The sequence below is a fragment of the Fusarium mangiferae genome, assembly GCF_900044065.1.
Source record: "Fusarium mangiferae strain MRC7560 genome assembly, contig: FMAN_scaffold010, whole genome shotgun sequence".
Taxonomy (NCBI): domain Eukaryota; kingdom Fungi; phylum Ascomycota; class Sordariomycetes; order Hypocreales; family Nectriaceae; genus Fusarium; species Fusarium mangiferae.
Window position 1 is genome coordinate 944,441 of NW_024573930.1, and position 18,718 is coordinate 963,158.

General features: G+C 49.2%; 3 protein-coding genes across 3 annotated transcripts; 2 read left to right on the forward strand and 1 right to left on the reverse strand.

The window, feature by feature from the left end:
• Nucleotides 1-7,272: 7,272 nt before the first annotated feature.
• FMAN_02412 (uncharacterized protein) lies at nucleotides 7,273-10,243 on the forward strand (the record flags this gene model as incomplete). Its single annotated transcript, XM_041819970.1, has 2 exons — nucleotides 7,273-7,990; nucleotides 8,046-10,243. The coding sequence occupies 2 exons, from the start codon at nucleotides 7,273-7,275 to the stop codon at nucleotides 10,241-10,243; spliced, it is 2,916 nt and encodes a 971-aa protein (XP_041685896.1).
• Nucleotides 10,244-10,733: 490 nt separating this feature from the next.
• FMAN_02413 (uncharacterized protein) lies at nucleotides 10,734-10,999 on the reverse strand (the record flags this gene model as incomplete). Its single annotated transcript, XM_041819971.1, has 2 exons — nucleotides 10,734-10,932; nucleotides 10,992-10,999. The coding sequence occupies 2 exons, from the start codon at nucleotides 10,997-10,999 to the stop codon at nucleotides 10,734-10,736; spliced, it is 207 nt and encodes a 68-aa protein (XP_041685897.1).
• Nucleotides 11,000-11,738: 739 nt separating this feature from the next.
• On the forward strand, nucleotides 11,739-12,692 carry FMAN_02414 (uncharacterized protein; the record flags this gene model as incomplete). Its single annotated transcript, XM_041819972.1, has 1 exon — nucleotides 11,739-12,692. The coding sequence occupies one exon, from the start codon at nucleotides 11,739-11,741 to the stop codon at nucleotides 12,690-12,692; it is 954 nt and encodes a 317-aa protein (XP_041685898.1).
• Between the last annotated feature and the right edge of the window lie 6,026 nt (nucleotides 12,693-18,718).

An 18,718-nucleotide genomic window follows, 5' to 3' on the forward strand; every position in this document is an offset into this window, starting at 1 on the left:
ACATACCGTACGCAGACAGGAGGGGGTTGCAGTCAATGTCTCGGCGGCGTGGGGGTTCGCGCTGCATCCTTGACCATCCTTCGTAATTCATAATGCCTGATTCAGGGATTCAGGGTCATGCTGGACAAGCTAGAAGGCCATGCAAGTCAGAAGGGCAGACAACCTTCGGGGGTGGTGAATGCAACCAACCAACCATGCCAACCAAGGCTGCAACTTGTTAGCCGCTCGCCTGTGGAGTGCAAATGGTGATTGACAAGGGAGGATCTGCCGTAATTATCGCGAGACAGCTGCTGTTGTTCATCTTCACCAGGAACTTTGCCCTTTTCGTGCGAGTCGGATAAATGCTGCAATGCCGCGGCATCCTCCGTCCCGTGACATGCAACATGCAATTCACAAGATCCCGCACTCTGCGTGTCGTCATATCTTCGTCGCCAGATCAGAACATGAGAGTGAGATGATCCCTGCACTGGGTACAATGAAGCTTCTCAGCGCACTGAGCAAGTGCACGATATTCCACAGGTACCGTGCTTAAGTCACATGAGTGTGAGAGGCGTTTCAACATAGCGCAACAACTCCCCTTCAGACAAGCGGATAATTGATAGTAAGCCAGGAATAACTGAACTGCCATGCGGTTGCTGGTTCAGTAGTTAGGAACATATCAAAAGCCCAAGCAGTCCGTATCACACCTGGTTGAGCATTGAGTCGGACCACAAAGATGAACCAACACCAGGCATCATCATTGTAAGGTTGCAGTTCCTTTCGGATTCAAAACAGTAACAGTTACGAGACCATCACCATACGAGGTAAGTTTTCCCAATCAACACTCACTCCCTTGCCTCCCTCAGTAGTCAGTACAGTAAACGCACAGTACTCGATAATTCCGTCAAATAGCGAATGGTTGATGATGGCGTCTTGAACTAAAACACACGCTTGCTAGGAGTAGCCAAGTGTTGGTGGGGGGCCTCGTGGTGAACGGGACACCATGGATAAACTAGCCAGCCACGCCTGGTCGGTAAGGTTCCGCACTATCACCACCTAGTAAACAACGCCGGCGGTGATGGCTGTGGTGGTGGTGGTGGTGGTGACGAGAAGCGTTGTTGGATGCAGAATGTGAAAGTTTGTGACGTAAATGACTGTTATGCGTGGTTGTGTGGTTGGGAATCACCTTGACACTCGCTCAGTGTGCTGCTCCAACCCCTTCAATTGGTCTGCTCGTCACGAGAAAAAGGGTTGAGAGCACTTTTGTGAATTCCGCACTCCCAAAACATTATGTGTTTTGATGGCTGATCACTAGACTGGTCTAGGGCAGACCTTGATGTGAGGGATATACATTGTGATGATTTCTTTTGCGCTCATCACGATGTCAAGAATTTCGAAGTTCCGAAACTAAATGAATCTGACTCGTACAGGCGTGTATCTACAGTACCGCATTTTGCCCGCACGTCCAGCATTGTAGGAATAGTGTAAACCCTGACCAATCCTGATTAACCGTGATGGGTTGTCCTTGTTGGAAGAGGAAGGCGTTGAGTCGACTGCAGGGAGTCGAATGAGTTTACATGCACAACAAGGTTTGCGACTTGCCCTCAACTTGTGGTGTCGAGATGAAGCCATCACGACGTGCATTGCCTTGTATTTTGCATCCAGATCGCTGTGGCTTCTTACGGGGCTCCAAGCTCCTCAAGAAGCGGGAAGGGACCCAGTAGAAGAAGCTTGGTGCGTTGAGGCTCAACATCCTCTGTACGGCACCATCAGCGGCAGTTTATGCCTCCACCAGTCCCGCTTCTCCAACGATTGCCGAACATGGCACTGGATTGGTGTGGTGCACCGAAGCTTTGAGTGTGTATGTGTGTACGTCTGAGTGTGAGTGTACGTGAAATGTGCTCGGGTGGTTTCAATCACACTCAGGGAGATCATATCGGCGATCCCAAACAGCCATTTCTCTCAAGTTGCTACCCCTGTATTCACTAAGCTGCGCGATTGTTTCGAAAGTGAAGCTCATTCATCAGAGATTGTCTCCATTCCTTCTTCAAATGTCCGAAGCATTGGGAATCCTGGCCGTGCATGTCAGCGACTAAGAATCTATCGGGTATCCCAATGAAGCAGTTCCGATATCTGAACAGGGATTTTCCATCAAGGTGTGTCTCTTCCGGACTTAAGCTGAGAAAGGCGAGCATTAACTTATCCATTCCCTACCAGATTAAGCCCCCGTTAGCGAGCTTTGCTTAGGCCCGTGATGACATCTTAACATTGTTGCCGACGACACCCGTTTGAACCTGATTAATAACCACGGAAGAAATGCCCAAACCGTTGATGAAATGGTATAGTAGATACCATTTGTCAGCCGTCAGCTACAAAGCCTGCGATGTAGCATTGCCTAGTACACTCTTAACACTTTTCTCAAGAGGAGGCTGGACTGCTATCAATAGTCTGATGTTAGAGCACAGCTCATTCCCGAACACAAAATAAAGTGTTGAGACTCCATTAATAACGTTAGACCAGGAGTTGAGCAGAGTGGAGTACACGATACTGTTCTCGGACACCAGAGCCCAGAACGGGGGCATGTGTGATCTTTCGAGTCGGTGAAGTTTCGGAAAAAAAAAAGTGAGAAAATAAAATAGACGTCATCACCAGTCATGACAGGGAGGGATAAGCGTTTTGTGAGACAAGGCCGTGCCTAGTATTGCTTGGATTCTGGAGCGGTAACTGAACTGCATGAGTTTGATGTCGATATCAGACGAGAATGGCGCAATAATTGCCAATGATTCTTGCACTTCAACACGACAATGATTTTATGTATCAACGAGATTGATAACAGGAAAGGTGTGTGGCCCTTTTGCCAACGATTTGGCAGTTGTGTTTTCCACGTTGCCCCGGCCTTGACACATGCCTGGCATCCGCACCTATTCATTGCCTAAAGCGCGACGCCACCGAGGCAAGGGTAGGGTAGGTCTCGACATCAGGGACATGGGCTCAAGATTCTTCCAAACCTCAACGAGCTAGCGTAGCAGCACAGTCGTTCTCTCTTGTTGTTTCCCGGGAATGATGCCTGCTTGTCTCTCGGTGTTCCCGCTTCCTATGGTCTTCTCCAAGGTCCCTTCTTTGTTTCGAATTGGATGGTCGTCGTCCGATCACGGAAAGGACTCGGATTTCTAGGCAGCCAGCTTTGGCGGCCGAGTGCCCGACTCCGAGAGGTGAGCCAGAAATGCTTTTACTGCAAAGTCCTCGTGACGAACGTGTTGCTGTTAAGCTAATAGGTACAATATGCGAGGGTTCTTGATAGGCGAGCGTCAGCGGCTCAAAAGACGATGTTTTCTCCAACTATGGAGTCCAACTCCTCACGGGAAGGACTCCACCATAACCTTCTGGAGCCAGAATCGAAGCCTTCGACTTCCCACCCTCGTCCTTCAGCAGATGCAATGGCGGGAAGATGAGGGGTTTCCAAGGGACCCTGCTCCACTGAGATCTGCTTTGGTGGGAACACCCGCTATGCTTGCGGGAGCCATTGAACGGTTGGCGTCGACAACAAGATGAGGGACCCTGGGACAAACGCCTCGAGACGTTGCTGTGTTAGCATTGGGTGCTGCTCAATGTGATTACAGGCGTGCCTGCATTTCAGGGACAGCTGAGTGCGTGATCAAGAAGTTCCTCTGGGCCGATGTCCGGCTTTGATTAAACCCAGGCGACTTTCCGATAGCGTTTCCTTTTTCCACGGACCATTGTCTCCAACGTCCCAGGAGTACCTTGTACTCTCGGCGAATTTTGCTTGCCTTCCTTTCCTGTGTCCCCACCTTACTTTTTCTATTCTCTTGGCACGCTTCATCAGGACTGCAATAGCCGCCAGGCCATCATAAGTTGATTCTGTCATACTCAAAACCTTGATCGAGTAATGCATGAGTCAAGTGTTCGCCGCGGTATGGACATTGCTCGTTCACTCATGAACTGCGCGGATCGAGCACCAAGTTCGCATTCTGAGCAACGCCGTGTCAGCCTTGATTCAAGACCCTTGAATCAACAGACTGGGGCTCGTTTTCGCTTGACTCGTGGATCCTGCATATCATCTTGGAAAAACGGCTTCTTCGAGTCACGAGCCGAATGTTGACCCATTTAGGCATATGGCTGGCCTCTAACCAGTTAGCTGGCCTAGGAAATTGTTGTCAAGTGTGTTTCGTAGTGTGAGGCGGTATGCCGGAAAGCAGTATTATTAACTGAACAGAGTTGTTCATGCTTGTTGCCAAGACCTGACATGGCCAGCGTTATCAAGCTGCACGCGACAGGCATGCCTGTGATGGTCGTTTTCTTTGTCACTTGGTTTTATCATGTTCATAACATGACCACGGCAAACCAACCATTGGTTATCGACCGATATGTCATTAAATGAAAAAAGCAATTCGTCGTCCGGGTATTTGTGAGACAAAGGAAAACCTGGCACTGAGATTTGGACGTATTCAATAAACAGCAGTCTGACTTGTCTCAGCTTTCTAAGGGCGATTTCATCTTGACATTGGTTAGAGCAATATTAGGTAGTCGAGAAAAGCTATTCGTCAAAACTAGCTCTGTAGCGTTCGGACTAGCCTCTACACTTGTTCACAAGATCAGGCAAAAAACGCAGGGAAAATCGTTCAAATGAGAAACGCTGCATGATCTGGTCGAGGAATCCCGGTGCGAACTCGGTGTCCGAGTCGTGTATGAGGTAATGCGGTGAGAGCACTTGAATTTGGTGTGAAGCATCGTGACCTTGGGTGTGCAGCGAGGCCGGCTACGACACCGGGAATCGAAAGGCTAGTGTCAGGTATCGTGTACAAGGGACGCACGAGCGCGTTATGCCTGCCAGGTAGCAAAACAATGCGTACCTGTTACGAAATCACCCAACCTCCAGCATTCCCTGCAGACGCCCCCACCCCTGCGAGCAACTTGCCTTTTCAACCTATCGTGTGTACAGTATCAGCCGTGCGAATATGTGAACACAGGCCTGTTTATGAAGTTGTTCGACGCGTCGTGCATCATCCTGGATGTGATTTTTGATAGCAGTGTTTCCCTGTCTATGTTCAGGATCGCAAGATGAGAAGGATCTTTGCAAGTGCCGTCAGAACCCTGGCCATACAAAACGACGTAAAGGCAAGAAACTTGGTGTAAGAGAGATATTAGTTTAGTGTCGTTGATGATGATAACATGGCAACTCAGTGGTTGCTGCCAGACCTTTTATCATATGAGGCAAACTTTTAAAGACAGCCTCTTAGTAGCTGATTGATTACAGCGATGTCGGACGGTGAGGCCGGTAGACTTGCGCCAACGGTGCCGCGCAATGCTTCAGTTACCTCGGCGCTGAGAGGACTCTAGATAGCTTTGTGTTTCTCTTACAGGAGGGTCTGCATGTCGTAGACGCCTCGCCTGGCGCACTTCGTTCAAAAGTCCCGAATCAGTTTGGCGCTTTTATTCGTACAATACTGCACAGTAGATCGCACTCTGGAAGTGTGTCTAGTAGAGACGGCACATAAAGTTTTTCTTCATCATTTTCTTTCCCTTTTTGACGGCTGGCAAGCCGAATGATGATACCCTCTTGGACTCAATTGGAGTTTTGCGTTTCCAATACCATGATGATTTGAACTGACACTGTTAGCTCCTATAGTCTATTCCAAGAACCTGTGGATACGACGAGGGTACATGGCCTGGACCTGACATGGCAGTGAGTCGGTAAGTGACGAGTAGGTATCCGTCCGTAGAATTCACCGCAAACTGCCAGCGAAATGAATTACTTTAGCTAAGGTGTCGAGCAAGCCCCGAATCTGGCGGCTTAGAGCGGCAATGGCATGGCACCTGCGCTAACATCCAAGTTGGACAGGCCAGAAATATCGCCGTAGACCCGATTTGATTCAGATTGAAGAAGGATGAGGGGCGTGTGAAGAGTAAAACGAAAAAAATTCGAACCATCCAAGCTAGAAGAGGAACAAATTTGACACTGCAAACAGTTGGCGGCCAGTATTGAAGCGTCTTCCTTGCTTGGCGCCGGCCTCGGTAACAGGTACTTCCGTCTTTACTCCGGTTACTGCTCCTGCTCTATCTTTTTCCGCCTGTAACTGGCAGGCACGCTACCGCAGCCGCGCTCTCACTGCCCTGATTTCAGTGTTCACCAGCGAGAGCAAGTAGGTAGGAGGTACCTCGGGGTTTTCAGTTAGGTATCTTCCTGCCTCCCGTAGGTCGTCGTTCCCTTGTTTTCCCATCTTTCCTCGTTCTCTCGTTCTCCCGAAAATTTTTCCCTCACACAACTCACATACCATCATCGACTCTTCTCTGGACTCTTTAGATTTCGTGCATCTTCAAATACACCGCCAAAACAATTACTTCAATTGTCGTGATATCTGAAAGTCGATTTGCGCGTCTGGCGTCTGGCCCCATCAAACACGACCGCGACCCGCGACCCTCTGTGGCCTATTTTCGCCCTTTCCTCCAGACCCCAGCCGCCAGCTATTCTGATTGTGGTTCCTTTGCTTCGTTGTGGGCCCACTTCCCTTGACAACATTATCCACTTCCCACATCCTCTCGCTGGTTCTTTACTTGCAACTGGGTTGGGAATTTGCGACCACGCGAGTATCGGCTTTATCTTGCAATACATACTGAGCGTGCCGGCAAGGAATTTTTACTAACGGTTCCGCGACTGGCAACTTTTCCCTCCCTTCACTTCAGCTGCTGCTGTTGCTTTCCTTCGCCTTCGACCGCTCCTCGTGATTGCGTACTAAGCAAGACCGAAAAATTTACTCTAGTGCTGCTTCTGCATCGCTTTTTAATCCACACCCGCACCAACCCACTTCTTTTTTCCCTCCTTCACTCGCCTCTTCTTTTCACACCCACCCACTCTGAACCCACTCAACGTTACCCACCTTTTCAAAAACTGCCCTGACAGCTCGACCGTCTAGAGAGGAGACCGCGAGAAGAAAAAAAAAATAATACTTAAAAAGGTTCGGGACCCAGTTCTCCACTCTGTGCACCCTCTCCAAACCACTACCTTCAAAGAGGGACCTGCCACGAGCCTCATCCTCCACCATTCGGGAACATCTTCTGCGGAGCTCTACAAGGCATTGCATTTGATATTGCTTTGCTTCCTCAAGTTTTGCAAACCTCCTAGACCCCTCCCTCTTCCTTCCTTTCTCCGCAAATCCTCGACTTGGACTTGTCATCCACCAAGGTCCATTGTACCCCGGGCAGCCGTTTTTTTTGCGTCGCGGTATTCTCAACACCACGACGATTGTCACCAGCTTCGCGTCTACCAAGAGTAGCATGGACGGTCCTCACTACCCCTCCAATGGTATAAACACGACTTCTTCTGGTCAGACTTATCCTTCACCTACCGCGATTTCTCCCAACCAACTTCAAACCGGCTCTCCTCTACCTCAGACTCTGCCACCGCTGCAGCCTCCAACCTCGGCCATGCAGAACATGTACGGAAGTCACCCTCATACGCCGCGAACCCCAGGCACCCCGAACACGCCTGGGTCGGCCTCCAACATGCCTACCTACCAGCAGCAGACATCGCAGCCCGCGAACCGTGCTGGTATCTACTCAATGGCCCAGAACCAATACCCTCCTCCTCAGGCCTATGGCACATCTGCCATGATGCCCCAGGCGACCACTGCCGCGTCTCACCCACAGCCTATCGCGCCTGCTCCCGCTGGTGGTCGCGGCCCTCCTGTGTTGCGCCCTATGCCTCCTGGAGGCATCATGTCCCAACCTGGTGTCTCGTCGCCTTACGGCCCTGGTTCTCTTATGCAGCCCACTGCGGTCATGCCAGAGGGCGAACCTCCCACTCACGTTGTTGGCTCTCAGGGACGACGCGGTATCCTGCCCAGTGCTCCTGGGCGACCTGCTGCCCCAGCCGCTGGTACTGGCGCCAAGAACACCGTGATTCCTGTCAAGGACGCAGATGGCAAATTCCCTTGCCCTCACTGCACAAAGACTTACCTCCATGCCAAGCATCTTAAGCGCCACCTTCTGCGACGTGAGTGTAACAGCTTGTTGACGCTGACAGATTTTACTGACATTCGTTTCCACAGATACCGGTGATCGCCCTTACATGTGTGTTCTTTGCCGCGACACCTTCTCTCGAAGTGATATCCTGAAGCGTCATTTCCAAAAGTGCTCTATCCGCCGTGGCAATCCCACCGGAGCTAGTCACTTGTCGCATCCTCAGGCTCATGTTAAGAAGAACCAACAGCAGGCTCAGAAAGCCGCCGGCCTCGCCCATGAGGGTGACCTCAACCACCTCAATGGCTTGAGCAATCTGCCCGCAGACAACATGGTCCACCCATTTGGCATGGTCCCAGTCTCGGATGGCATGAACAACATGGCCCAGGATCAGAGCCAACTCTCTCGATCCAGCTCGCTTGGTCGTCTCGACAACGGTAACAACGCTGACAGACGGAACATGAACGGTCAGGTCATGGGTGCCTCGCAGCCCTATGGCGCTGACCCCAACATGAACCAGCAGCAGATGACTGGCTACAGCATGCCTCCCGCTCAGAACGGACTGCCCATGTACGGCGGCTCAAACACAAACCCTCCATCTGGCCTTGATTGGTCTCAGATGTTCCAGGCTGGTGCGCATCAAACCTACGTCAACACATCTTTCAATCCTAATCTTGGACAGACTCAGAGCGGAATCAAACCCGAACCTAATGCCGGGCCCGGAACGACAGGCGCCAGCGCCAGCGACACCCTTTTGTCGAATATGGGAATGCCATCTCACCAAACCTCATACAATCTTCTTTCTGATCAGATCCTTAATTTTTTCTATCCTCCTAACCAAGCCATCGATCCCTCTAGCGCGGGGATGAATCTCTACTTCTCGCCTGACAACGTCAAGGACTTCTTGGACAAGTACACTCACTTCCACATCCACATGCCTTTCATTCATGTCGCGACGTTCAAGGTCATGGAGGCGTATACTGGCTTACTTGCAGGCATGTGTTGCATCGGGGCCTGTTACTCAGACAATGTCACCCCGTCCAATGTTCGCGAAATGATGGATTTTCTTGTAGTCGCGCTTCAACGCGACTGCAAGATGATGTCTAATGCTGAACCTTTGGCAGGGCAACCGAGTCGCGCATCTCGGGCTGACATTGAAGAGCTTCAGGCTGTCTTGCTAACATGTATATTATTACTTTGGAATGGAAACCCCCAACAAAGAGAGCGAGCTCGACACATCTACCCCTTTCTTGCAGCCAACGCCAGGCGATTGAATCTTTTCCAGTCGTCGCGGGACCCTGCTCTTTTGTCAGCCCTTCACCAAATCGATTTTGACCGGAACACTTTTGATTTGCAGCAATGGAACTGGGATATTTGGGTTGATCAAGAGCGTCGGAATCGTCTAATGTTTGGCGTCTTTTTAATGGACGTCGCCATGGGACTTTACTTTAACTCTCAACCCTTGTTCGATGTTATGGAATTTCATCTACCTTTGCCTTGCGACGACACTGCTTGGGATGCGGACAATGCTGGGGACTGTGCTTCTGCGCTTGGCCTCAATGGTGATGTCGCCGCTCGCGATAAGAATCCCTATGGCACTCAGCGACCAAAGCAACCTGAGATGGACTGGGCTCTCAAAGCTCTTCTGCACCCCTCGTATCAGATCCAGCCTGGAAGCACCAACCTTTATGGAAAGTTTGTTCTTATCCATGGCATATTAGCTCTGATTCGGCGGGCCCAGATCGACGGCAATGCGGCTCAGCTGTCCAAATTTGGAACGCCTCCTCCCAATGATTGGATGACCCCAGCTGGCCACAATAGTGGACGGGGTACTCCGGTGGAGGGAGCGGCTGCTAACGTTGACCCACAAAGTCTGCAGGCACTTGTTATCGCTCTGAGCAAGTTCAAGAATAACTGGGATGCGGATATGGCCAATCAGTTTCCGCCAGCATTGCCGGGATCTAGCAATCCTCGGCGGCACGGTTTCTCGCGAGATGGCATCCATTTCTATTGGCTTTCCAATTACCTGCTCAAGCACACCCAAGCGGCGGACTTACGGTTGTCGCCGGATGCTCGCTTTGTCCAAATTATCCAATTATTGAAATCGGTGAAGTCGTGGGTGATGTCAGATGGCGCGAGCAGAGGAGAAGAATTAGGATCTGTTGGAGAGATTGATGATCAGTATGGAGCAGTGGATCTCACATTAGAGATGGCAAAACTATTCAAACCACTTCCACAAGTGGTGGAAGACGCTGGTACTGCGTCTGTCAAAACGGAGCTTGACTAAGGGACGGCAGTATGAATTTCTTACAGAACCAAAAAAAAGTACTATAGGGGCGGGGGCTGCATCTGGAGGCGTTGCGCTGCATTCTGCTTTGTTTTCTTCATTTTCTTTGTTTCCTGGGTCACTGGGTTTCACCAATGTGATGGTCATCTCAAGGTAGACCGGATTGGCCTCACACATCCATGGTTGGCACTGTTGTGCAATGCATTTGTCGAGAATAGACGGGAAGAGGAGTTGTAACTGCATATTAGACTTTGATCAAGATAGAAAGGGAGGTCTAACTGGTTGACGGTCAACCGGTAGACCATCATGACTTGATGGCTTGGAGCAGGTTAATGATGTTTGCCTATATTTGTACTTGTGCCCATTTGTGAAGTAACATGTGAGGAGATAATTCTAGACGCTGGCCGCGGCTTGTTCGCTCTCGCTCGCGAAACATCGCCCTTGGGAGACGTGCAGATATGGTTTATAAATGTATTGCAAGCCTCTCAGTTCAGTTACTGTCTTTCTCGTTCTTATCAACAGTGGTGATCTTTGGTGTGTACTTGTCCAGCTCAGCCTTGTCCTCTTCAGTTGGAGTCAAGCCAAGAGACTTCTCAAGTGGATCAGTCAACATGAGTCCTCCAGCGCCCCAAGCGATGATTGCGACACCGACGCCGAGACGCGTCTTGGGTGAGAGGTTTTTGTAAGCCCTGGTTGTGTATGTAAGTCCTCGTGCTGAGGGCTACGGGTCAAGGATGAGGCAACTTACTTGAGCATGTTGTTTGACGTGATGACGGGAGAATGAGGACGAGAATAGTCAGTCACATGACCTGCGTGTCCTTTGAAAATGACAGGCATCAGCACACAACTAACGTAAGCTCAACAGTTTCCTGGAGGAATACTCACACTTGAGGCGTTGGAGGGGCGATGAGGTGTATCGCCGTGAATCGGCGGATGAGAACTGGGATGAAGAAGATAGACAGAAGTTGATGTTTGATGCGGAAAAGGATGTGATAGGTTTACCGTGGGGCGTGGCAGTAGCTCAGGTCCGAGGTTCCAGTCAAGACAGGACAAGATTGAAGCTGAAACTCTCTGTTCATATCTTGACATGAACATACGCAAACACAGGTAGTTGTCATTTGACTACTTGTGAGGAGAGCGATAGAGCAAACTATTGATACTCGATAATACTACACAAAACAACACCAAAGCTTACTTGAAGGAACAAGAACAAATCATGGAGCATCACGAGCCAGTAGCATCGTCATCGTCATCACAATCGCAGCCCCGCCTTACACATCTCCCATACGAGCTCATTAATAACATCGGCGTCGTTCTACCAGGACAAGATTTCAAAAACTTCAGACTTTCATGTCAAAAGATTGCAGAATGTACTAAACCACTCCTTGCGCTGCCGGATTTCAATGGCGTCCCGTGGAGGAAGGATGGGGAGAGAATTCATCATCTTTCGCTTATACCAGGCTGCGCAAGGCGCATTCACTCCGTCAAGTTCAACATGGCTCGCTTGGTTGAGGAAGAGGTCGAATACGCTACATCGCGAATCATTAACGCGAATGAGCTCCATAGAGCCTGGGGCCCTTATCTCGAGACTCAAGATATCTTCCTCGACCCAATCGAGCTGCCTCTTGACTTGGTAGTTCCAGCTATCATGAGGCTACCCAATCTCGATTCCGTGTGCTTGACTTGGACGCAGTGTCCATGGAAAGACTACAGGGCCATTGACGATGTCTTCAGCTCGGAGGAATCTATGGACTTGGCTGGTGACGAGATCCTTGAGTCACAGCAAGCTATCCTGGATGCTCTACTCAGACGCAATGTACCACTCAAGAGCCTCACAATCGAGCCGATAATGCATCCGTACCTGAAATTGCCATCCACACTGGACCCGAGAGTATCAACAGTCTTTGGGTCGGTGACTCAGCTACACTTGCACCTGAAATACGACGTCATCTCCTTCAAGCCAGACCGCCTCGATTACTTCATCTCTCTGATGCCCAACATCCGAGACCTAAAAGTCCACAGCACTCCTGTCGAGTTTGAAGCCGGCGATGTTGACTTGTACATTAAGAAGAGGCTTCCTCACCTTGAGAAGATCGACCTAAGCTGTTTACACATCAACTTTGTGCACTTTGTCCGTCTGATTATCGAACACCGCTCAACACTCAAGGAAGTTAACCTGCAGAGTATATATGGATGGTGTGATCCTTTCAGTTCAACTGACATCGACTGGGATTTCATCTTTAAGCTTATGAGGGAGAAACTCGAGGTGTTGGAGACGGTTCGAATCAATGGCCGGTTTAGTGACAATGTGGGCTGGTATCAGATCTTCTTTCGTAATGATGTGCCTGCTGTGGACACAATTGTTAGGATCATGGGAGAGAAGAGTGAGAGGCTTGAGAATTATATACTGGAAGGAGGGGAGTATCCTCAGCCTTTGTGGAGGATATAAGGCGTTGGCCGTCCAAGGAGAAATGGGCAGTATTGGGCATGGGACAATCGGGGATAATGAATTATGATGAGAAGGAAATTTTGCTTTGGAGTTTCATGATAATGAGGTGAGCGCAAAGATATGATAGGGAGCGAATATTGGGCGATTTTCCTTCCAGGGAGATATTGGGAAGCATGTTGTTACTAGCTTTGTCTACAGAAACTGTTAACAGAGTGTGGTTTCTTCTTTTCTATTAAATCTTGAGTGGCACAGCAGAAGCCTCTTGAGTAGATATTCCTCACACCTTTCTCATCAGCTCTACCAACTCTCTAAAGTCTTCAAGGCATGGCCTGCGTCCGATCAAATCACCTAGATACCTACACTCTACAAGATGTGGCTGCGAGACCAACACCAGGCCTTGAGAATATGTGAGATACGCCACCCAATGTTTCTGTCACATAATTCCTCACAACTCCCAATGACTTGGCATGATCGAGCTACTGGTACACTGCAATGGTCGTCAGAGGAAACAATCATCTCTTGTGTACGGAGTACTTCAGGGTCTTTTGTGGCAGTTGATTCAATCAGAGTGAGCATGGTATGTCAGCCATAGTATGACAGGTCTTGGATATTGTACGTTTACTAGACAGCTTCTAGGATACGAACGGCACAGTAGAGACCCAAGGTATGTCGTGAGATTTGCTTTTTTTACTTTTGCATGCTTTCTGGTGATGGCTATACAGAAGAAGCACGCTATGGATGCAGCAGAAAGGGGTTTGCCACGATGATGCCTGGGAAACATTCGCGATGGGATTAATGAAAGTATATTCAGTGCTAAAGCTCGAGGAATGTATATAGCACGTCATTCGATTGCAAGAAAATTCTGGTAAAGAGAAATGGCAACACTCTTCAAGACATGAGCCAACGGCTGCAGCAATCACCGAGACATCAAGAGAAGAGCTGAGGGACAAGTAGAAGCCGTTCCCGCGCCTCTTGGCCAAAAATTGTTGAAGGCTTGGCTGAAGTTGAAGTTGAAGTTGAAGTTGAGTGGCAACTGAAGGGAGAGCACAAGACCCTGGAGTTGGAGGGGATGAGATGAATGAATGAATGAATGAATGGTTATGATTGCTTTTTGGTGAGATTTGTCTTAGACTTGCATACTTGTCTCAAAGCATCCAATCCAAACTAATGTCGGCTGCGCATCCGCGGTTTAGACGCATCGAGTGTCGCTGGGCACTAAAGCATGTCACTTCCATTTCTCATCACGATGATATATGAACTGATGGCTAATGCTCTCTGCAACTAGACACGGTCGTGAATATGTGTGCGTGCAGCAGCAGCTAATATCGGCCGCAGTCGTAAGCCGGTGACACAAGCCATTCTCGGTACTGCAAGCCTTGTTTCAGAAACATTCCCCTTTGAGGCGGCACGAGGGCTCCTGGAATGACAGGGCGAGGACTAGAATTCTAGGGAGAGGATTCAAGAGAGAAAGAGAGAACTCAAGAGCTTGAAAAGCAATTAATGCAATTGCGAGGCGGGTTACACGTGGTTCGTGATGCTTGCAAAGAGTGTCAACTCTGAGACCATCATGAAGCTCGGGACATCTCTTGTCCATTCCAAGAAGACCATACCAAGTGAATGCAACTGTTGAAGGAGCACTCTACATATGGCCTCAAAGACAGAAGCAAGCTGTCAACTCTGACTGACTGTTGACCTATATCAGACTAATCAAGTAATAATCCGTTTATTATTATGCACGAGATAAATGAGGACGCACGCTACAGTAGGTATGGAGTACTTGCTAGCAAGCCCTATCCCCCAGAGAACGACGCCCGATGAGCAGTAGGGGACAATAAAAAGAAATTATAATGCATGTCTAGCATAACAAGAACATGCAGCAGCGCATCCTTTCAAAATATGACCAAGGAAATTAATAATATGTGATGCTGTACCTACGGATACCAGAGAAACATAAGGTACCGTTTTACTGTAACTTCGTCTCGAGTTTCCAGGGACTTGTGTGTCACCCCCTTGAAACACATGTCGAATGGAGTTTTTGACCTATTTTATTGAGGGACAAAAAAAGAATGAAAGAAAAAAAGACTGATTGAGCTTAATCAAGAGGGATCCCAGCGTCAAACGCGGAAAATAAATTGTTTTCTGTGTTGATCTGATCTAGAGCTATCCCTGCAGTTACCAAAACCCTTGACCCGCAGGTTAATCTATCAAGATGCGTTCCCTTTGTTTCGAGCAAATTACTAACTATAGTGTTTTCTTTGACAAGTGTCTTGGCTCGTTAAATTAGTATCGTCTCCCGCCTTGAGGAGGGCTGCTCATCTTGTTGCTGGAGTGCAAACGCAGACTCAAGGATATGTCAGCTTTAAACGCCTCAGTCTTGCTGCCGTTTGCACGTCGTGGCTTGCGTATGTATGTATGTATGTATGTATGTATGTATGTATGTATGTATGTATGTATGTATGTATGTATGTATGTATGTATGTATGTATGTAGGTATGTACATATGCTAGACATCCATGATCAAGTGCAGGTACAGTGAGATATAATCTTATCTGTAACTGTTTACAAAAGTCTAATGTCGAGAAGGTTAAGGTACAGTACCTAGGAAACGGATGGGATAGAGTGACATCCCGGCCGCGGAAGACCGTTAGATTTGAAAAGGTCACTAGCCTAGTCTAGTAGAGCTCTGCTTAGCCTTGTTCGACCCGCTTTTGCCATGCGCCGCTATAGCTCTTAAGTTCTTTTGCCTGTAACGTCTTGGTGTCGTTGACCATGATCAAAGACTACCTCTGTACCTCGCTAGACCTCGACAATCTGGGGGAGAGAGAACCAATAGGAAGAAATTTCACTCAAGGTCATTAGTCTTTAATTGAGTTTTGGGCACGTTAATGGTGCAAGAGTGCCTATTAGCTGCTGGGCTGGGCTGAAGCTTCTGCACATTCCTGAGTCAGGCCCAATGCAGTACTGTACAGTACTGAACTGTATTAGTGCTCGACGTTTAGAGTTTTTCTTTTTCTCTTGGTGTTTCCTTTTTATTGTATCCAATTCTGATACGACTGTGTTTTGCATATACATAATGACAAGTTGTAGTTATTGGCTGGCTGAATGACTATGTACATATATATTCTTCTGATATGTGACGGTTGCAAGTCCACTGACCGTGGTTTCGGCCATAGATTGTGAACAGAAGCAATGCCCCCCCAGCCGAGGACAATGATGAGACACTATTGGAATGCAGCCACTGCCCCCGATCGTGAAATTCGACCATTACATCTCAGGATTGGTCTGCTCGTGGGCAGGGGTCGCGTGGCGTAGAGGCAGAGACAAGACAAGATGAGGCAGACCAAAAGAAAAAGGGCAAAGACTAGACGCAGCCAGAGGGCGATGTATGGGAATTCGCCTGCTCCCGCACAAAGCGCATCTTGTTTGGTGGAATCCATATACAACGAGGGAGTATAGATGCGGAATGTGAAGCATTATGTATTTGCGTGTGTCTATTATGTATGTATTTACGACAAAAAAGAAAAGTCGTCTCTCTCTCCCCCTCTCCCTTACTTCGTTCTTGATGTTGAAGGTTCTGTGATTTCTTCCCATCTTACAAAGCTCAACCTGTTCTTACATTGCTTCAACGATCTCGATCTCTTCATTGAGCATTTTTCTTTGTCTTTGCTGGTGCTGTTTTCTTTTCGTGATTTGATTTGCTGTCTTTTGCAAAGCGTGTTCGGACCTTTACACAACCTGTCTGGTATAGGTGTAAGGGAGGACGAAAAGGACAGAGAGAGGACAGACAGTTAAACAAACGGGCGATGAGAGGAACCGTTGGGAGCACAAGTAGAACGTTTCTCGAACAGGTATGTCATTCCGATTTTCTCTTTTTATCCCTCATCATTCAATATTATCACGATATGGCCCTCAACTCTTGACTATGATGGCTCGAGTCAAGTGACGATCAACATCCAGAGATGCAATGATGCTGCTACATCACGGACCCATAGCGAGTTTGAGCATCCAATCCGAGATCTGCTGTACCTTTTCGGGACGAGCTGAATAGTCTGGGATGGTGCTTGTTCCAGCATCGTAACGCACACACTTCTCGCTCACACGGATGCACTGCACTCAATACACCAGGTGCACACAGGCACACACACCGATATGCAAGCATGTGCAGGGTCACCCGCACACCATGAGTTTGACAGGGACTGGGACTGGGATTGAGCTGACGAGATGTTTGCTGCCGCAGTAACTGAACTGAACTGTGCTGGTGCTGTACTGCTCCCTGTCTTTTAGTACCAGCCTCAACAAAGCGAAACATATCTGAAATTCCTCATGACGACGGCGCGAAAGAAGAAGCTGAGTATCAGCGGCATTGCAGGAAGCAACAAGAAAGAGAACATGAAGGGCAATGGAAGAAGCAATGGAACAGGAGGAGGAGGAGGATGGAGTTTCGGACGATGGGGCTCTACAAAGACAGCTTCAACAAACACAACGAGCAGCTCGGTCAGTACCTTTCTTTCCTTTCTTTCCTTTCGTTTCCTTTACCTTACTGTCTTTTACTGTACTTGTCTCTTCTTTTCTCTTCTTGTTTTCCCCTTCAAAAGCCATTCACATGTGCTTCACACCCACTCGCTTCACTTCCCGACCCCCCCATTAGCCATCTACGCCTTGCCTTACTCAGGGCAGCACCCTCAAGCGTAAAAATGAATGGCAGTAACTGCACCTTGTCAAAGTTGGGTTTAGGGGCGTTACCCAAGTCCCTGGAAGGTTTTAAGAGGTTCCGTCATCAGACCAAGAGGCCCCCCCCCTGAGCCTTGTTGAGCGGGAGCAGCCAGAAAAAAAAAGATGATGATCAGTTGAAAGAGAGAGGAGAAGTGAGTTTTTGGGAAAAAGTCAATTGCGCCGTTGGAAAAACAATTCATAAAAATCAGTCCAATGAGGAAACGGTGTATCATGACACAGCACATCAATTACAACAAACTCCAACAGCCATTCTATTCCCCTCTCTTCTCCTCAGCTGTTGTCGTCTCTTCCATCCTCCTCTCACCCTCAATTTTGTCCCCCCCCCGTCCCCCTCTTGATCGAGTCTCATCTTGACCCGGGGAGGCTTGTTCAAAGGCGGATCATCCCATCCCCATTGCATCCCTCTCTCATTCTTCCCTTTCCATTTCCTTGCTTGCCCCTGCACGGATCCTTGCAACAACGCAAAAAACCGAGCAGGCCGCAGCTGAAGGTAGCCTACAGCAGCCTAGCCCCGGTCCTGTCCCAATGGCTCAGCGGCCCACGTCACCCACCCGCCCGCGCTGACAGGGCACCTCACTCTCCTCTACTCGACTCTAAAGGCCCTGTAAACTTTACAGCTAACATCGTGATTCCAGGGGACCACTTGTCCCATTTCAGTGCCTTCTGGTTCTGCTGCTGGAGGCGCTACTGCTGCAAACGCTAGCAATAGTTCAGCCAGTCCAAGCCCAAGCCCAAGTCCAAGTCCAAGTTCAAGTCAGTGCCCGAGCACCAGCACAAGCACCCACCAGGACCAGCGCGGACACTACTTTCGATCCCACCTTCATCAACACGCCAGCTCGGCTTCGGCGCAGTCTCATTCTCATCCTCACTCTCATTCTCACTCCCATTCTCACGCTTCCGTTGTCGCCGCTTACAATTCGGCCCTCAAGAGACCCATCGTCACTGTTCACCCTCTCTCCGACTCCAATTCTGTCTCCTCCGTCTCCTCTTCCTCGACTATAGCATCATCTACACCAACATCATCATACGGCTCGCCCACTACCACCGCAACAACAACCCCGGTCTCGTCTCCTGCCTCGTCTGTCGCATCCCCAACTCCAAGGTCGACATCAACATTCGCTACTCCCGTATCTGTACCGACCAAACCCCCCAAGAGATCCGTCCACTTCCGCTCTGGCACGACAATCATCTCTAGCAGTAACAATAACAGCAGCGCGCCCTGTATTCCCGTCCTCTCTGTCGTGCCTCCGCCTGGCCAAGACGGCGGCGACGGAGAGGCAAGACGGCCCGCC